At 40.9% G+C, this 14,844-nt stretch overlaps 2 protein-coding genes across 2 annotated transcripts in view; both read right to left on the reverse strand.

The window, feature by feature from the left end:
- On the reverse strand, window positions 1-3,945 carry LOC5508736 (tropomyosin). The gene is made up of 7 exons (XM_001629243.3): window positions 3,714-3,945; window positions 3,305-3,438; window positions 2,112-2,157; window positions 1,550-1,692; window positions 1,221-1,359; window positions 899-968; window positions 1-445 (listed from the first exon to the last, which is right to left on the reverse strand). The coding sequence occupies exons 1-7, from the start codon at window positions 3,825-3,827 to the stop codon at window positions 363-365; spliced, it is 729 nt and encodes a 242-aa protein (XP_001629293.1). The 5' UTR covers window positions 3,828-3,945; the 3' UTR covers window positions 1-362.
- The window catches only part of LOC5508749 (myosin-11), a 26,714-nt gene continuing 15,696 nt past the window's right edge, over window positions 3,827-14,844 (reverse strand). The window contains exons 23-37 of the mRNA XM_048728183.1: window positions 14,376-14,412; window positions 13,993-14,087; window positions 13,670-13,741; window positions 13,055-13,156; window positions 12,311-12,409; window positions 11,420-11,554; window positions 10,799-10,962; window positions 10,222-10,309; window positions 9,993-10,025; window positions 9,645-9,750; window positions 8,150-8,241; window positions 7,390-7,458; window positions 6,961-7,163; window positions 6,374-6,452; window positions 3,827-5,748 (exon numbers count right to left, since the gene is read on the reverse strand). Coding sequence (XP_048584140.1) covers window positions 5,695-5,748; window positions 6,374-6,452; window positions 6,961-7,163; window positions 7,390-7,458; window positions 8,150-8,241; window positions 9,645-9,750; window positions 9,993-10,025; window positions 10,222-10,309; window positions 10,799-10,962; window positions 11,420-11,554; window positions 12,311-12,409; window positions 13,055-13,156; window positions 13,670-13,741; window positions 13,993-14,087; window positions 14,376-14,412 — 1,428 coding nt within the window. The 3' untranslated portion in view covers window positions 3,827-5,694. The remainder of the gene's footprint in view (window positions 5,749-6,373; window positions 6,453-6,960; window positions 7,164-7,389; window positions 7,459-8,149; window positions 8,242-9,644; window positions 9,751-9,992; window positions 10,026-10,221; window positions 10,310-10,798; window positions 10,963-11,419; window positions 11,555-12,310; window positions 12,410-13,054; window positions 13,157-13,669; window positions 13,742-13,992; window positions 14,088-14,375; window positions 14,413-14,844) is intronic.

The raw sequence follows: 14,844 nt of genomic DNA on the forward strand, positions 1-14,844 counted from the left end.
TTTTACCAACTTGTTGCTTTAATTCTCATTCAACAAAATGCAGCCAAGAAGAACCTTTAGCTAATATTATTAGACGACTGTGGACCTGGAGCCAACAGCTTTATAATAAGGAAAAAAAACTTTATTGTCATGTTTAAAATAATCGACATAGCTGTACATTATAATGCCTAGAGAATCCAGAAATGGGAACACTACCGCCTAGCTAAGTTAACTACATTTCTGACATATGACGAGCTGTTGTGTTCCATTGATGGGAACCAAGGAGCCCACATTAGACTTCTCTTTTAATGCTAGACTTGGGACTGAATTGGATTGGAGTTGATGGGATTAAAATTGTCTAGTTGTTGCCTCAACTTGGGCCATTACATCTCGCTCAGCTCAGCCAGGGTGGAGTCAAGCTCCTCCTTAACCTTCTCATATTGCTCCTTGGCCTTCTCAAGCTCAGCTGGGAATGGTAATAAAAGGTACATGATTAGTTTACAGAATTATAACTGTCATCATCATTGTCATCGCCATTGTCATCATCATCACCATCATCTTCATTATATCAATCATTACAGATATCAAGGGCCCAAAGCTATGATTGCCTAGGTTTGCTCATTCTCCCTGAAAATCAGCTGTATGTTACACCACTTATGCCTTATTTGAGGATACCTTCAAGTCTAGTTGGGGTTTGTTTGCCCCTAGGCCATTGGCAGACATCATCATTAGAAGTAACATCATTGTCAACATCACTAACATAATCATTATCTTTTTAGTACAAAATTATCATCATTGGCATAAATATTATCATCAGCCACATCTTCATCATCTTTTCTCATATACATCACAATTACCTTAGAATTACACCTCGATTAATTTGTACCAAGGGAGAAAACTTTGCACACTGAGTACTTACCCTCCATGGCCTCAGCCTGAGCTTCAAGCTCCTGGACCTTCTGTTCAGCTTTTTCTGCTCTCTCTTCTGCCTACATTGGGCAAATAAATACAACAGCAAAGTAAGAATGTGTGCTGTTTTTAACTTGGAAGGCAACTTACATTCCAACTCGTACACACACTGAACATCTCATAAACCTATTTTCTGGATGAAACTTTACACGACAGAGTGTCTAGTGTAGTATGGTAACTACTACAAAGGAGTTCTTTATCAAAGTCTTAAACAGGCATTTCAACAGACGTCTTTCAGACCAGTGTCAGAGAGAATGATTTGATATACTTACGTCTTGTAATTTAGTTTCAAGTTCGCGGATTTGGTTTTCGTAGGTGTCTTCGCGTTCAGAGGCCTTGCCTTCGCTGATTTCCAGACTTCTAAGGTTATTGCCAACGAGTGTCACTTCTTCTTCGAGTTCCTTTACACGACTGATAATAAGTAATGTCAATTAAAAACAATGAGGACAGAAATGCAAAAGCTGTTAAAGGAAAAAAACGCTAATTGTCATCTATGTGACAAACAATTCAGATAAAGTGTATGGATTACAAATAATGTCCATTGGATGTTGATGTGTTAAACAAATATAGAAGGCTTCTTTTCTCCCAGGATATCACTCACGCTTCAGCAGCATCTGCTTTCTGTTCCGCCTCCTCTAACTCATTCTCAAGCTCCTGCAGTCGCTCAGAGATTTCCTCATACTGTTTCTCAGCCTCCTCTGTTCGCTCCAATGCATCATTGTATTGTCTCTCAAGAGATGCAAGCTTTACAAGGAAAATGCAATTAGTACGTACCCAAATACATCAAAAGGTACCTTAATGTGCCTTTTACAGGCATTTGGCAAGATTTTGAGCAGGGGGGGGGACCAACTTAGCAGACCATTTCTCTAAGGTAGGTGTTCCTAGCTTGTGGTGATTTTCTTCATTAGAGCAGACCTTTTAGTTGAGTGGGTAAACGCCACACTATTCATGATTTCTATTGCATAAAATGTGAAAAATTGTGTATAATTTGCTTAAAAACTTAGACAAAATAAAAACATTATTCTGAGAGGCCCATCTAGTATTTAAGCTGATGCTTTCTAAGCTGGTGCTAGATACTGCATCTTTTTAACTGAGAGATGCATTATAAACCAAATAATGTGGATATAAAGTAAACTACTTCATCTATGATATGTATCCCTTACCCTCTCTTCATCACTTGCTCCTCTGTTCTCCAAGACCTTCCTTGCCCTGTCGATCAAAAAGAGTGATACAAATCAACATTTTAGACTGCAGAACCACCTGAGGCGTCAGGCAAAAGCTGATGTTGCCCCACAAAGGCTTCAATGTAAAGAAAAAACATTGATGAGGCGTGTCCTTAAATAGCTGATAAATAAAACTGGCATACATTTTAAAAGTTCAATTTGAGCATAGTCATGTGTGTTATGATGACGAGATTCTCATTATTCTGGTCATACAAAACAGTCACCAAGGCGTATTAATTGATAATTACCTAGGGGGAACAGTTCCAATGTATGAGGATAAAAAAAATAAGTAACTGAGAATAATCTAAGGGACCTTAGAGGTTGCAAGTGTTCACAAAAGCCAGCCTCTTTACATCACAGTCAAAGACATACAGTTAAAAATAATAAACTTATAATTCATGCCCGAGGGAAAAATTTGCCTCGTAGTTATCAACATGTGTCAGACTTGAAGCACTCAAGAAATACGAGGCGCTTTACAAATTATTAATAACACTAGAATGTTATGTTATCCAAGAAACATCTCATAAGAAAAACAAGTTAGCCCTGGATATTATATGCAAACAAATGCGATGTTGTAAATTAGTTTGATATGCCTATTATAGACACTTTAATAAACATTAAATTAGTTAGTTTTTGTGGTTATTTGTGGTGCTAAGTTATTTTATTTAGAATCATATATTTTAAGATGGTGTTTAGAGGCATGTCTTTGCCCCCAGTGGCAGAAAAATAACAATAGGTCTTAACTGGAATCAAAGGAATCAACAATCAAGTTTGTTTCACATGGAGTCACATTAAAATCTGATGGTGAATACCATGATATTCACGGGTGCACAGATCGCAGAGGGGGCTATCATTTATCAACCATAGCTCTTTTATTCAAACCAGAACGTTAAATGTTCTTGAAGACTGTGATCAAGGTTTAAATAGCGCTGCTTTAGGAATGCAGAGAATTTGCATTAGAAATCACTCGTAAACAAATTGGACACAAAAGATTTAGAAGTTGTAGGAGTTCGTGTATTTACATCAAAGCACCAGGAGAATGCAATAGATTACCTATACTTCTAGTTTTCCACGAGACTGCTCATTTAATATAAAAATCATCTGAGATCTGTTGAGCAGAGAGAAATTTTTACCTCTCGCTTTCATCTGCTTGCTTCTCTGCTTCGGTCAGTTGTCCCTGGGTATCTGCTAATTTAGACTCCGCAGCATCCAAATCGTCCTCAAGCTGTTGCAACTGCTTTGTCAGTGCAGCAACTTCGGTCTCAGCCTAGATCAAAACACAAAAGTTTCTTGAATAGAAGCGACAGACTTCGAATGTGTAGCTAAGAAGAATGGCCTACGTCTACACGAAAATGACAGGTCACTCATACAGCCGGAACGAGTCACAACTTTCACATAAAATCAGTCAATTAATTCAAATAAAAAAACACATCCAATGAATTATACGGACTATACACTCTTCAAAAGGGCCATACAGTGTGAGATTTGAGCAGGTTGCATCGTAGTAGCGGTAGAAGAAACAGCAGATTTGAGTTTGCTTACAGAATCAGCACGATCGTTGGCATTCTTCAATTCGTCCTCAGCCTTTGCAGCTCTGGCTTCGGCGTCTTCCAGCGTTTGCCGGAGAGTGGCCATCTTCTTCTTTATGGTCTCCATTTTGTTGATGAATGTTTACCTAGAGGATCGAACTAGAAAGAGAGAGCAGACAAGCTATTTCTCTGCTGTGTTCCGAGCGAGCAGTAAGCGAGTGATGTCTTCACGCCCAAATCCCATAATACGCGACATGCCATCCCTTATATGGCAAACAAAGCAGCATTAAAACAAATATGCAAAAAATGCAAGTAAAAAAACTCCGAAAATACTATTCAAATTTATTTAAAGAAATCCATAGCTCATAGCATTTTATTGAACTTAAAATCGTATAATAAAACGCAGTTTTTCAAAACGCCGAAACAAGTGAATTATATGCAAATTTATAAAATGAATTTCGATTGGCTCCTGAAATTGTCACGCAATTGGACTCTCATTTCTAAGTGCGAGTAAAACTGTTTTCTGAATTCTCCATCTGAGAAATCAATTCGCGCTGATTACAGCATAAATATATTCACAAAGGGACCGGATTTGATTGCTCGTCTTTTCGTCCGGAGACCAAAGAAAGAGTCTGAACTACAGCACTACAGACCATTTCCCGACTATCTCGATCAGATAGTAGCCTTTCCCGCGAGGTATGCGTGACTTCTATATTGAAGAGGGTTTTCAAGGGCAGAGACCAAACCATTCCAAACATTGTTCTTAGCAATTCAATCCATACCAAGGAGGTTGTTCAAGGCCCTTTCGACAAATTATCAATTATATGTATCATTCACACATGGCAATGATATAGCTTGGGGCCCGCAAAAGCCGTGGGCTAGGCCCACCCTCAAAACTATTCGAGTGCCGCCTGGATTGTTTTGTCTTCGGCTGCTTGATTTTCGCCAGTTTAGGATTTCCGTACTTGGACACCACGTCAGAGCTCGTTCACGCGTCTTCTCACACCTACGTTTTCGCACAGACAAATGGTAAACACATCAGAGGAAAACGTGCGAACCAAAAGAGTTTCTACATTTTCGAAATTTGCAACAAGTACAGAGAGAGGGTCTAAAAATGCGATCACGTGACTTTTATGGCGGCAATCTATTGCGCTCAGGCTTTTATAGCGGCAAAATGACAGCAACAAAAAAAAATAACGTATTAAGCGCATACAAATAAAGCCAGAAAATTCTTTTTTTTTTTCAGAAAGGGTTTATTTTCATTTAAATATTTTTGTTTTTGTTGTTGTTTTTGTTGTCGGCGTGACGGGCGCAGTCATTTCTGTGTTTATTTTCGCTCGAATTTGCCACACAAAAGGTCACGTGATCTCTTATCGCAAGTCCCCTATCGTTGGTTGTTGTAAAAGCCTTTCGGTCCTATGATTTAAACAAGATATATACAGTTTAAATAGTTTTTTATTGCTCGTCATTTCTTTATAAAAATAGACCGTAATCACATGGAGAGCTATAGAATAGCTAAGATCACTTCCTTGTGCAAAGGGTAATAAATAAATAATAAAAATATTTACAACGTATAATGACGTTGAATAAAACTATTCTTTCTCTTAGTCTTATGAGTACCGATATGAACTTCGATCGCCCAAAGTCTGTCGTATAGTCTCACTTGAGACTCTACGGGAATGCTGTGGTGCACAAAGGGACAAAGTGCACTGGGTCGGCTCATTTCTGCATACCTTCGATCCCAGTGCACCTCGGCTTCATGTCTAAATAGTCGAATCAGAGCTTACTAGCAAACTCATGTTCGAGCTGACTCTTGTTCCATGGGATAATAGTTTCTAAGGAAAGTACATTATCGTTGATCTCGCTGTGTGCTAGACATATCCGTCCTAACTACCTACAGTGATATTTACAAATATTAAAAATGGTACGGTGATTACTGTTTTAAAACTCTTGACCCGCAAGACATCAGATCATGGTACCACAGGGAACCCAGGCTAGTCATCCACGTCCACGTCCACAGCTTCGCCCTTCTTGAGCTTGGCGATAATCTAAACAGAACACAAAATGCGAGTTTCGCGGCATGAGTTGTAATCACGAAAAAAAAAAAAAAGAGTCAAGAGAATGTGCTACAGGAGTCTCGAAAGCACTAACTACATAAAATTTTTAACGCCATGAGGTGTTTCCGTTGGCTTTTAAAGAAGCAAAAGAATCTTACAGGGTCATAGCAGGGGGAGGAGCCATACCAGGGGGTGGGGCAATGGGGGAATGCCCCCCATTTTGAATAAAAATTTTTTTGCAGGCCTGCTACACCTCTGGCCTTTTTTGGTTCCCTTGGTTATCGGTCCGATACATTAAACGTCATAATGAATTGTAGAGTTTCATCCCTAAGCGCTCGCCAAAAGGAAATCTAAAGCTCCATGTAGAAGCTGGATGCACAACTAATGAGATAATCCCATTAAAGAGTCTCTATTAGCTGCCGTTTTGTCATCCTACTAAAATAAATATATAAAAAAATCCATTTCCATCGGTTGGTATGGGAAAACCTTTGTGATATTTTCGCTATTTGGTAAATGAAGAATAAAATTTTGTTTCAGAATTTCTTCTAACAATTTGCCATTCAATACTCGGGTCCTTTAAAAAACTAAACCATGCACATAAAGGAACGATACTCACCCCCTTGAGACGTGAGATCTCCTTGTTATCCTGGTTCTTCTGAGCATCGTTAGTGATAAGTTTGACACGTGACGCATAACTACGAAACACACAATATATGTCATCACGGGGAGGTGGTAAAAGGCATCAAATTGTCACGAAACTCTGCCTGACATCTAGGAAGGTCATGTGATCATATTCTAATGTCGTCACACAAAGGTCATTAGCACGTGAGAACCTCACTTTTGCAAGATAAACACTCCGATATACCGACGTGACGAATTTCACGCCCACCTGAATGTCACGCCACATTCGAGTTAAATAGTGGGTGTCACGGTATCACGCAAGTGACAAGCTAAAGGGCATGAAGACTTGACGGAAGTGACGTAATATTTCACTACTTCAGTCACTGGCGAATGTCAAGCTAGATATTCATACTGTCACTTGAGTGGCATGTGATAAGCTTTAAGCTACATTACAACGCGCTAATATCACGTAGATGTATTCATACTGTCACGTCAGGCATATAATAAAGGCAGGATCAATCGACGGATGTGACGTCACATTTAAGTCACGCGGTGAATGTCACGCCTTCCATCCATACTCACGTGAGTGAGGTGACCGTCTCGTCGGTGTTGTAATCAGCAGGGGAGACATTGACAAACATGAGCGTCTTGGCGTTGCCTCCAAGTGAATCCTGCATCAACATCGTCAGCTTGTTGTTACGGTAAGGGATGAACTGCTGGTCGCTTGACAGGGCCGAAATGACGTCACCCAACGCGCTAAGGCTCTTGTTGATGGACTGGGCTTCCTGTGGAAAACAGTCGTCATACAAGTTTAGGAAAGGGTGATAAAGAGTAATAATAAATATAAGTAAATAACAGGGAAAAACCGTCCAGCAGAAGCAGAATCGGCATTATCATTCACCATCATTATCACAAAGTTCTAACTCACACTATCACTACCACTTCGTCACCGCCTGAATCACCGTGACCATTCCCACGCCATGTATGGCAGGTATGGTTGAATTGAGTTACCTTAAGCTGCTCAGCGGTAGCTCCTGTCTTGGCTGCACGCTCCGAACCAGCCAAGTCAACTAAACTCAACTGCAACATCAAACAATACACAGTCATTAAAGCCGCATTGTCACCAGTTTACTTCCGGTCGATTACGTAGCAATCTCCGATGATTTTTAACGAAAAACGCGCGAAAAAATATTTCAAATATTGAAAGCAGTGTGTCTATTGGAAGTTTCTTCGAGGTTGTGATCGATAATTTAGAGCGGATGGCCTGCTAAATATCTCGGATTCTAATAGATTCTTTTGTCTTTTAACGGTTGAGGTTTCCGTCGGAGCCCCGGAAGTAAACTGGTGAAAATGCGGCTTTAAGAAGGTGTCCTAGGCCTACAGTATATAGAATAGGTTGTATACGAATAACTCTAGAGGGTAATGGGTATAAAAGGGGTATACGCGGGTAACTCTAGAACATATAGGGATGTCCTGGGGTGTATAGGGGTTACTTTAGGAATAGACAGGGGCATCATATTGTTACCTTTGGGTTGTCCTAGCCTCCTCCGCAGGCATCTCGCGTGTTTTTGTAATTTTTCAGTATTTTTATGAATTGGGGTTCTTGTGGCGAGTTGAACCGGAAGCCGGTAGATCTAACCAGGCCCAGTCTTTCTTTTACACGCCACAGGAAGCCCGAATTCACTTGAGACGCCTGCGGAGGTGGCTAGGGTTGTCCTGGGGTGTAATAATAGGGCTATCCGAATCGGGTAATTTCTAGTTCCTCACTCACCTTGCCCTTGATAACAGCTCCTGACACGAGATTAGTGCTCTCAATAATAATACCGAGAATAAGATGCGACCTGGAGCTCTCAGCATTCATCTCTGTTAAGACAATGGCAAAATGAGTATCGCAAGCAGTTATGAACATAACGGAAATATAAGTCGTTTTCTTGAATTATGATATTACGTGAAATTTGATTGGGCAAATGAACAATATCCGCACCTCGACACAAAGAACGAGAAGAATAGAGACAAAAGAACTCCTTTGTAGAACAAAGATAATAGGAGACAAAGCAGCTGCGTACTTACTCGAAATTAGACGTTTCGACCGAAACCATCAGTCTTCACCAGTGACTTAGTCACGTGACGACAGAGCGTCACGTGACAACCGTCGGGGTTGAGGGTCGGGGCTCGGGTTCTCCTTGTCACCAGGCCCTCTCCTCCGTTCCTCGACGGTTGTCACGTGACGCTCTGTCGTCACGTGGCTAAGTCACTGATGAAGACTGATGGTTTCGGTCGAAACGTCTAATTCCACGTAATATCAGTCTCGTACCCAGACGTCGCGCGATGCATGAGGGTCAGGATGCGGTTTCGGGGTCGGAATTCGCTTGACGTCTGGCAGAACTCAGGAAATATCTTGCAAGTTTTTCAAATATCTTGCAAGCAGCGTTTTTATGACCGTTTTTTTACCTTTTTTTGTGCACAAGTCCAAGGGCCTACCTACACACACTCGTTGTAAACCATTTAGTTTTATTTTCGGTGGTTCCCTGTTCAATTAGATGATATTTTCGTTTCGTAAAACCCAAGACGGCGGACGACACTGGTGAGCTCGATACATCATTTCATGAAATGAATTTGGATGGTCTGAATGTTCTGGCACTCATTTGAACTCATACTGCTCTGGTTGGATTGTATTTATCAAAAATATACACTTTCAGAGATATAGTTCGAGCACATACTGTCTTTATGTTCCCTAGAAGAAGCTCTAGAGCGCGGAAATCACTATTCGCACATGATCTTACGCCGAATTCCAAACTCCAGGAAAGTATTTAGGCTATTTTTGCAGTTGTCATGTGCACATGGAATTTTACAGGCAAGAAATACAGTATGGATAGGTCCTTCTTCGTCTGTGAAAATTCGTAACATTTTGCTCTGCGCCGATTTAGTCCGCCATCTTGGATCTGTAATCTGCCAGTCGTTATTTTTTTCTGTCTTCGCTTCAGGATTCCTGTGAATGTCCGTGCAACAGCAAATAACGACTGGGTACGAGTCTGACGTAATATCAAAATTCCAGAGATCGACTTACATTTCCGTTATTAACAAAGTATCTGGATGACTGACGATATTCATTTTCGTTGCTTGGCAACGCAACACAACGCAAGATGATAAGCAAATACGTAATGTGAAATTAAGTACACGCTATCTCTTAACACAGAATCCAGTGCATTACAGAACAGGTCGCGTTGCGTAAGATAACAATACAATACTTGAAATTCAAAACTCACTGGTTGAGGCAACGTGACGATTTTCGGACCCGCGTTCGAAGATACTCCATAATTCCTCCTTACTATGGGACTCAAGCATCACAGAACCTTGCACAAACACCATGCCCTACGAATCGGGGGACAAATACTAAATTAATACTTACTCCTATGCCCTACGAACACTTAAAATACTGAGTACCAGCCCTATTGACCCTTTCCAAGTACTTCTGGTCATTTCCTTATCATTTTTGAAAATATTGGGGGGGGGGGGGGGGTGGGGGGAGCACATGCCCACTGGGCCCCACCCCCTGCTACGGCCCTGTTTCTTTATATCCTTGGAAACAAGAGCCATAGTATTGAATAACTCACCTTTTTGTCCTTTTTTATGTCCAATCTGGCATTCTGGGCAGAAACGAAAGAGAAGAACACAGATTAATAGGAAGTCGTCGAAAATGCACTATTGAAAATAAAATCCTTTAAAGGTCAAACTGTCTGCAACACCAAATGGCCTTAGTGACTCCAAGCGTTTTCAAGCCATTGATAGCAATTTCCACCATAGAATCAATCACTCATATAAAACAATCTAGCTGAAACTTACATCTTGATGTGACGTTGTCAACAGATCTATCAGTTTGTCGTTGTACAACTCCATCATATAAACGTAAATTTTGAAGGAGAACTTCTTCCTGCGAGTCAAAAAAGATGGATGTTTGCCCGTGCTAACAATTTCCCTCTAGCACACCCACCCAAAGCAATACATCCTAAGAAAATCTTCCTAACGGAAACTATCGGAAGCACGAAAATCAGCCTCACGAGTCCAACTCTCCTTTTTCTTTTTCTGGCCCTCTTGCTTTCACAAGCAATACATGCATTATTTTTTACCATCTTCTCCTCTACCATTCCCATCCTCTCATCCACCCTCCTTGCCTTGTTTCCTTTTTCTTCTCTCACTGCTGCCTTTTTCTCTCCTCTTCTCCTATTCCTTGTTCCCTTACCTGTTGTTCCCCCTCCCCTCCCCTACAAAACCACTTCCATTTGTTTTACCATCTGGCCTTCTCAAATTCACCCATTTACCTTTCATTCACTCCCGCAGCCTTCCTTCCACTTCAACTCCTCTCTTTTACATTCTTCCTCCCACCCCTCCCATTAGGGTATCTTGTGGTTCTTTTACATACTTGTTCTCCTCGATCAACGAGTAGATATTGTCCATGGCTCGTGGAGCGATACCAGGGAAATTGCCATCCCTGTCTCCGATCATGGTGAACGTCTTACCAGAGCCCGTCTGTCCGTACGCAAAGATACAAACATTGTAGCCGTCAACCGCAGACTGGATAAGGTTCTAGGGGATAAAGTCATAGAACAAGTGAATAAGAAACAAAGATGGTTGGTATGAATATTTAAAAATTCAAATTTACTATGATAACTAGCTTGAGTATAGCTGGGTGGGTTATTTGAAAATTTGATTTTTTTTGTGCTATCTACACTTTGTGGGAAAATAAATCGCTCTTAATGTCGATCAACTACTTCTTGGTATCGGCATTAATATATGTAAAAAAGGGTCTGTTTGAAAGAAAACTTCAACATAACCATCTGTAATTGTAATTTGATACCTTATGAACGACATTTGATCAAAATTATATCAATTTCCTACTTGAATAAGCCGATGGAAATGGATGATTTGTGTTACTCGGTATTGTGGGAAAACAGAAAATGGCGGCGTGGTTGGCTTTTTTAAACAAGAAAACACTCGGCTTGAGGTAAACCCTATATACAACTATACCAAATGAAATACTCACGTGGGTGTCTTCGAACACCTTCTCCTGTCCATGCTCCGGAAAGAACACTTGATCGAACTGAAAGTCTTTCGGACCACGTGCTGTAGACACGACCACAGTGTATTCGTCCGGTGATTTGAGAACGGAGTGGTTACCCTGGAAACAAAACACAGAACTTTTGTTTGTAATAAGCTCTCGTCACTGCTCCCTTTGTGGAAATGAACTGCTTTCGAGTTAACAAAATACCATATGAAATATCTGCCAACAGGCAAGAAGTACATATACGGAGTTCTTCGCCTTTGGGCTAAGTACGCAGCTGCTTTGTCTCCTATTATCTTTGTTCTACAAAGGAGTTCTTTTTGTCTCTTTTCTTCTCGTTCTTTGTGTCGAGGTGCGGATATGTTCGTTTGCCCAATCAAATTGCAGCTTGTAAGAGCTGCGTACTGACCCTACTTCCTACTGAAGTGTAGATTTTTTGACGGTACAGTTTTGAGTCCCTAGAAAATGTGCTGAATTTCTAAAGCGCAAGTATCTAAGACTCACCGGCGCTCACATGCAACAGACAATCCGTCAGTGGAGATAAAAACGGCTCCACGCACTTGTCAATCAAAAGTACAAATTTTTGAGCAATGAAACTGGTAATGGGGGTCAATGTCTCCATGTTAATTCCGTGTGTTTGGAGAGACGGGACCCCCGGCCTAACGTCCTCATCCCAGAAGAGGAAGGATACGCAGTCCACAATGTAGAGCGCGTCTGACAAAATCCCAAGCTCAACTGCCCCAGGCTCGAGACCTGGTCTTGTTGGTTTGAAAATCGAAGCCTATAACGCACCACTTAGCTATGGCGGTTCTCATCCTAAAGTAAGTACAACTGTGTGACGTAGGCTTTGCATCGTCTCTATATACGTCTTACCCTGTCCAGTTCTGACTTGCTGAGCGGACGCGCGCGGCAGTAGACGCGAATCTTTCCTTTCATATCCTCCACCATGTTGTAGTACTTTTTACGTAGAATCTAAGAAAAAAAAATCAATTAATATCGAAAATTGAGCTGGATTTTGTCTTTCTATAAGAGATGTGTAGTCTCACAAAAAAGCTTTTAACTGGGTAAAGATTCGGCTTTATAAGAAAAGCTCAACGTCTCTCGCGTTCTTGCTGGGTTTCCTCTACTTGTATCTCAACCGTGAGGAAGCGTGGGATCTGGGGCGACCTTATAAGATTCCTCTGACTTACCCGTCAAAGGAAAACCAATTTAAACGACAGATATAACTAGGCTGACCAGAGCTTCTACAGCTCAAGTGAGGTGAGCTAATGCGGACATGTCTTAGTAAAACGAGACTTAGGGTTCTACCCATTTAGAGCAAGTGAAATGAATTCCTTGGTAGTCACGTAAGCGAAACGGGAACATTTCCCCTTTCTATGGCCATGGAAAAACGAAATGCTATTGCACAAAAGTTGTCGCGAATGTTGACTTTTAAGGGCTTGAACTGCCTTGCATTTCGATTGCCTAATGTAAAGTTGGCAAATCTTGGTTCTGTCCTTTCTTTTTGCTTGAATCTCAAGCTTTTCAAGGTTTGAAAACGTCGCGCCAAAGATCTTTTATGACTTGCATGCTATTTATTTAGGTATCTGATTTGCAATCACATAAACGCCAACTCACCCTTTCGCTGTTGAAGTTATCTGAAAGCGTCTTGTTTTCTTCTCGCAGAGCTATCACCTCTTTATTTAACTCTTCAACTTTTTCCATCGCAGCCAGGCCTTCCTACGTTTGCGTAACAACAAAAGAAAAAGACGTTGGAAAAACATAGGCGGAATAAATCTCAAAGACGCTAGATTTTAAGGCGATCTACTAATTCGTTGTGTTTGTGATCATGGTGAACATCAACAATGCTATGCGAGTCCGTACATTGTTACCATAATAATTAGACGTAACATTAAAAGCTGGGTTTAGCGCCGTTTGCACTTATTTTGGGGGTCGTAAGGGGTGTTAATTCGAGATTGGGCGCTTATATGAAGTTTGGTTCAGAGTTTTGCTTCATATGGGTAAGTACATGTGTATTCATTTGAAGAAAAAGCAAAGGTTTTACGGTCGAGAACTATGTCCTCAAGTTTGAAAATTAGCCGACACTAGAAGCTATGCAAAAAGTTCAAAAGGTCATATTTGAAGGAGGCGCCCATTTAATATTTCCTATTAAAGAGGGCGCTTATTCTAGAAGGGTTGGGGAGTAGACGTTAAACAAGCATTTTCGTTAATTCCCGAAAACCAAGCACGAACCTGAGCAGCTATGTCGAGCTTGGCCAGCTCTGCCTTGTCTTTCTTACTCTCAGACTGTAGAGCATCGTGTTCCTATGGAATTCCAACACACAGTAAATGTGGTCACCTTCATTGCCCCCCCCCCCCCCCCCCCCCCAAGGAGAATGGGGAACTCGAGAAAAGGAGCTCGAAATTCAGTGATGGTGGGAGAAAAAAGAAGAGAAAGAAAAAAGGGGAAGGGAAAGAATGAAGGGACAAAAAAAGAGAAGAATAAAAAAGAGGGAAAGCCCTGAAAGGAGACAAGGGCGGCCAAATCTCAATTCATATAATAAAGTGCTGAGTACCTTTTTAAGGTCTTTCAGCTCCTGTTCGGTGGTGGTAAATTGTTCTTTAACTTTTTCATACTTCTTCTTTTCCAGTTCGAGATTCTTGGTCGCATCTGGTTGACATAAATGAAGATTATGACTAATTTTAGTTTGTTATATATATATATATTTTTTATAAAAAAAATAGTGTGATTCAGTGGTCGGCAATCCAAGCTTTCAAACTCCCCGAAAATCAATATTGGTCGGTATCCATAATAAATAGATATCACATGGAACAGAGAATTTAGAGTAAATAACATATGTAGAATTTACTTATCCTGATGTCAAATCGTGACCCTAGGCAAGTGACCATGATAGGTGTCAAAACCACCCCCCCTTCCTCCACCCAAAAGTCGCCATACCTTTGAGTTGCTTGTCCATTTTCTTGGCAGCCGCTCGCTAAAAACAAGAAGGTCGTGATGAGAAGGTAATTGAGCAAATAAACTTTTAAGCATTGTTAGTGAAATGAAGTCCCGTGAGCCTATGGCCATAGGCAACAGGAATTGCCCAAGGCAGCTTTGAGCTCCAGATATGGCCATAAAAGAAAACGGACATTCAGGGGTACCTTTACTAAGCGAACAACCTCGCGCACCTTCATTGGGTTTGGTCGCTTAATAGAGGTGTAATTAATACAGCCAGTGAAAAGCAAATATTTGAAGACTTATGCTGCATTCCCACACACCAAAACCATGTTTAGTTAACAAGGTATTTTATTTGCCTGATAACTTGCCAAGTTTCTTATTGTGTTGAATTCTTACTAGCTAAATGATCACTTAGTAACATGCACAGAACAGTCTATTCAGTTTTGTTCTTGGTTCTGTCCACTCTTGG

This window comes from Nematostella vectensis, chromosome 5 (genome assembly GCF_932526225.1).
Source record: "Nematostella vectensis chromosome 5, jaNemVect1.1, whole genome shotgun sequence".
Taxonomy (NCBI): domain Eukaryota; kingdom Metazoa; phylum Cnidaria; class Anthozoa; order Actiniaria; family Edwardsiidae; genus Nematostella; species Nematostella vectensis.

Excerpts from the sequence above, each read along its gene's own strand:
- LOC5508736 (XM_001629243.3), bottom strand. The coding sequence starts at position 3,827 with ATGGAGACCATAAAGAAGAAGATGGCCACTCTCCGGCAAACGCTGGAA. Across the intron at positions 3,439-3,713 it reads CCAACGATCGTGCTGATTCT|GCTGAGACCGAAGTTGCTGC; the intron begins GTAAGCAAACTC and ends GTTTTGATCTAG. Across the intron at positions 1,693-2,111 it reads GAGCAAGTGATGAAGAGAGG|CTTGCATCTCTTGAGAGACA; the intron begins GTAAGGGATACA and ends TTCCTTGTAAAG.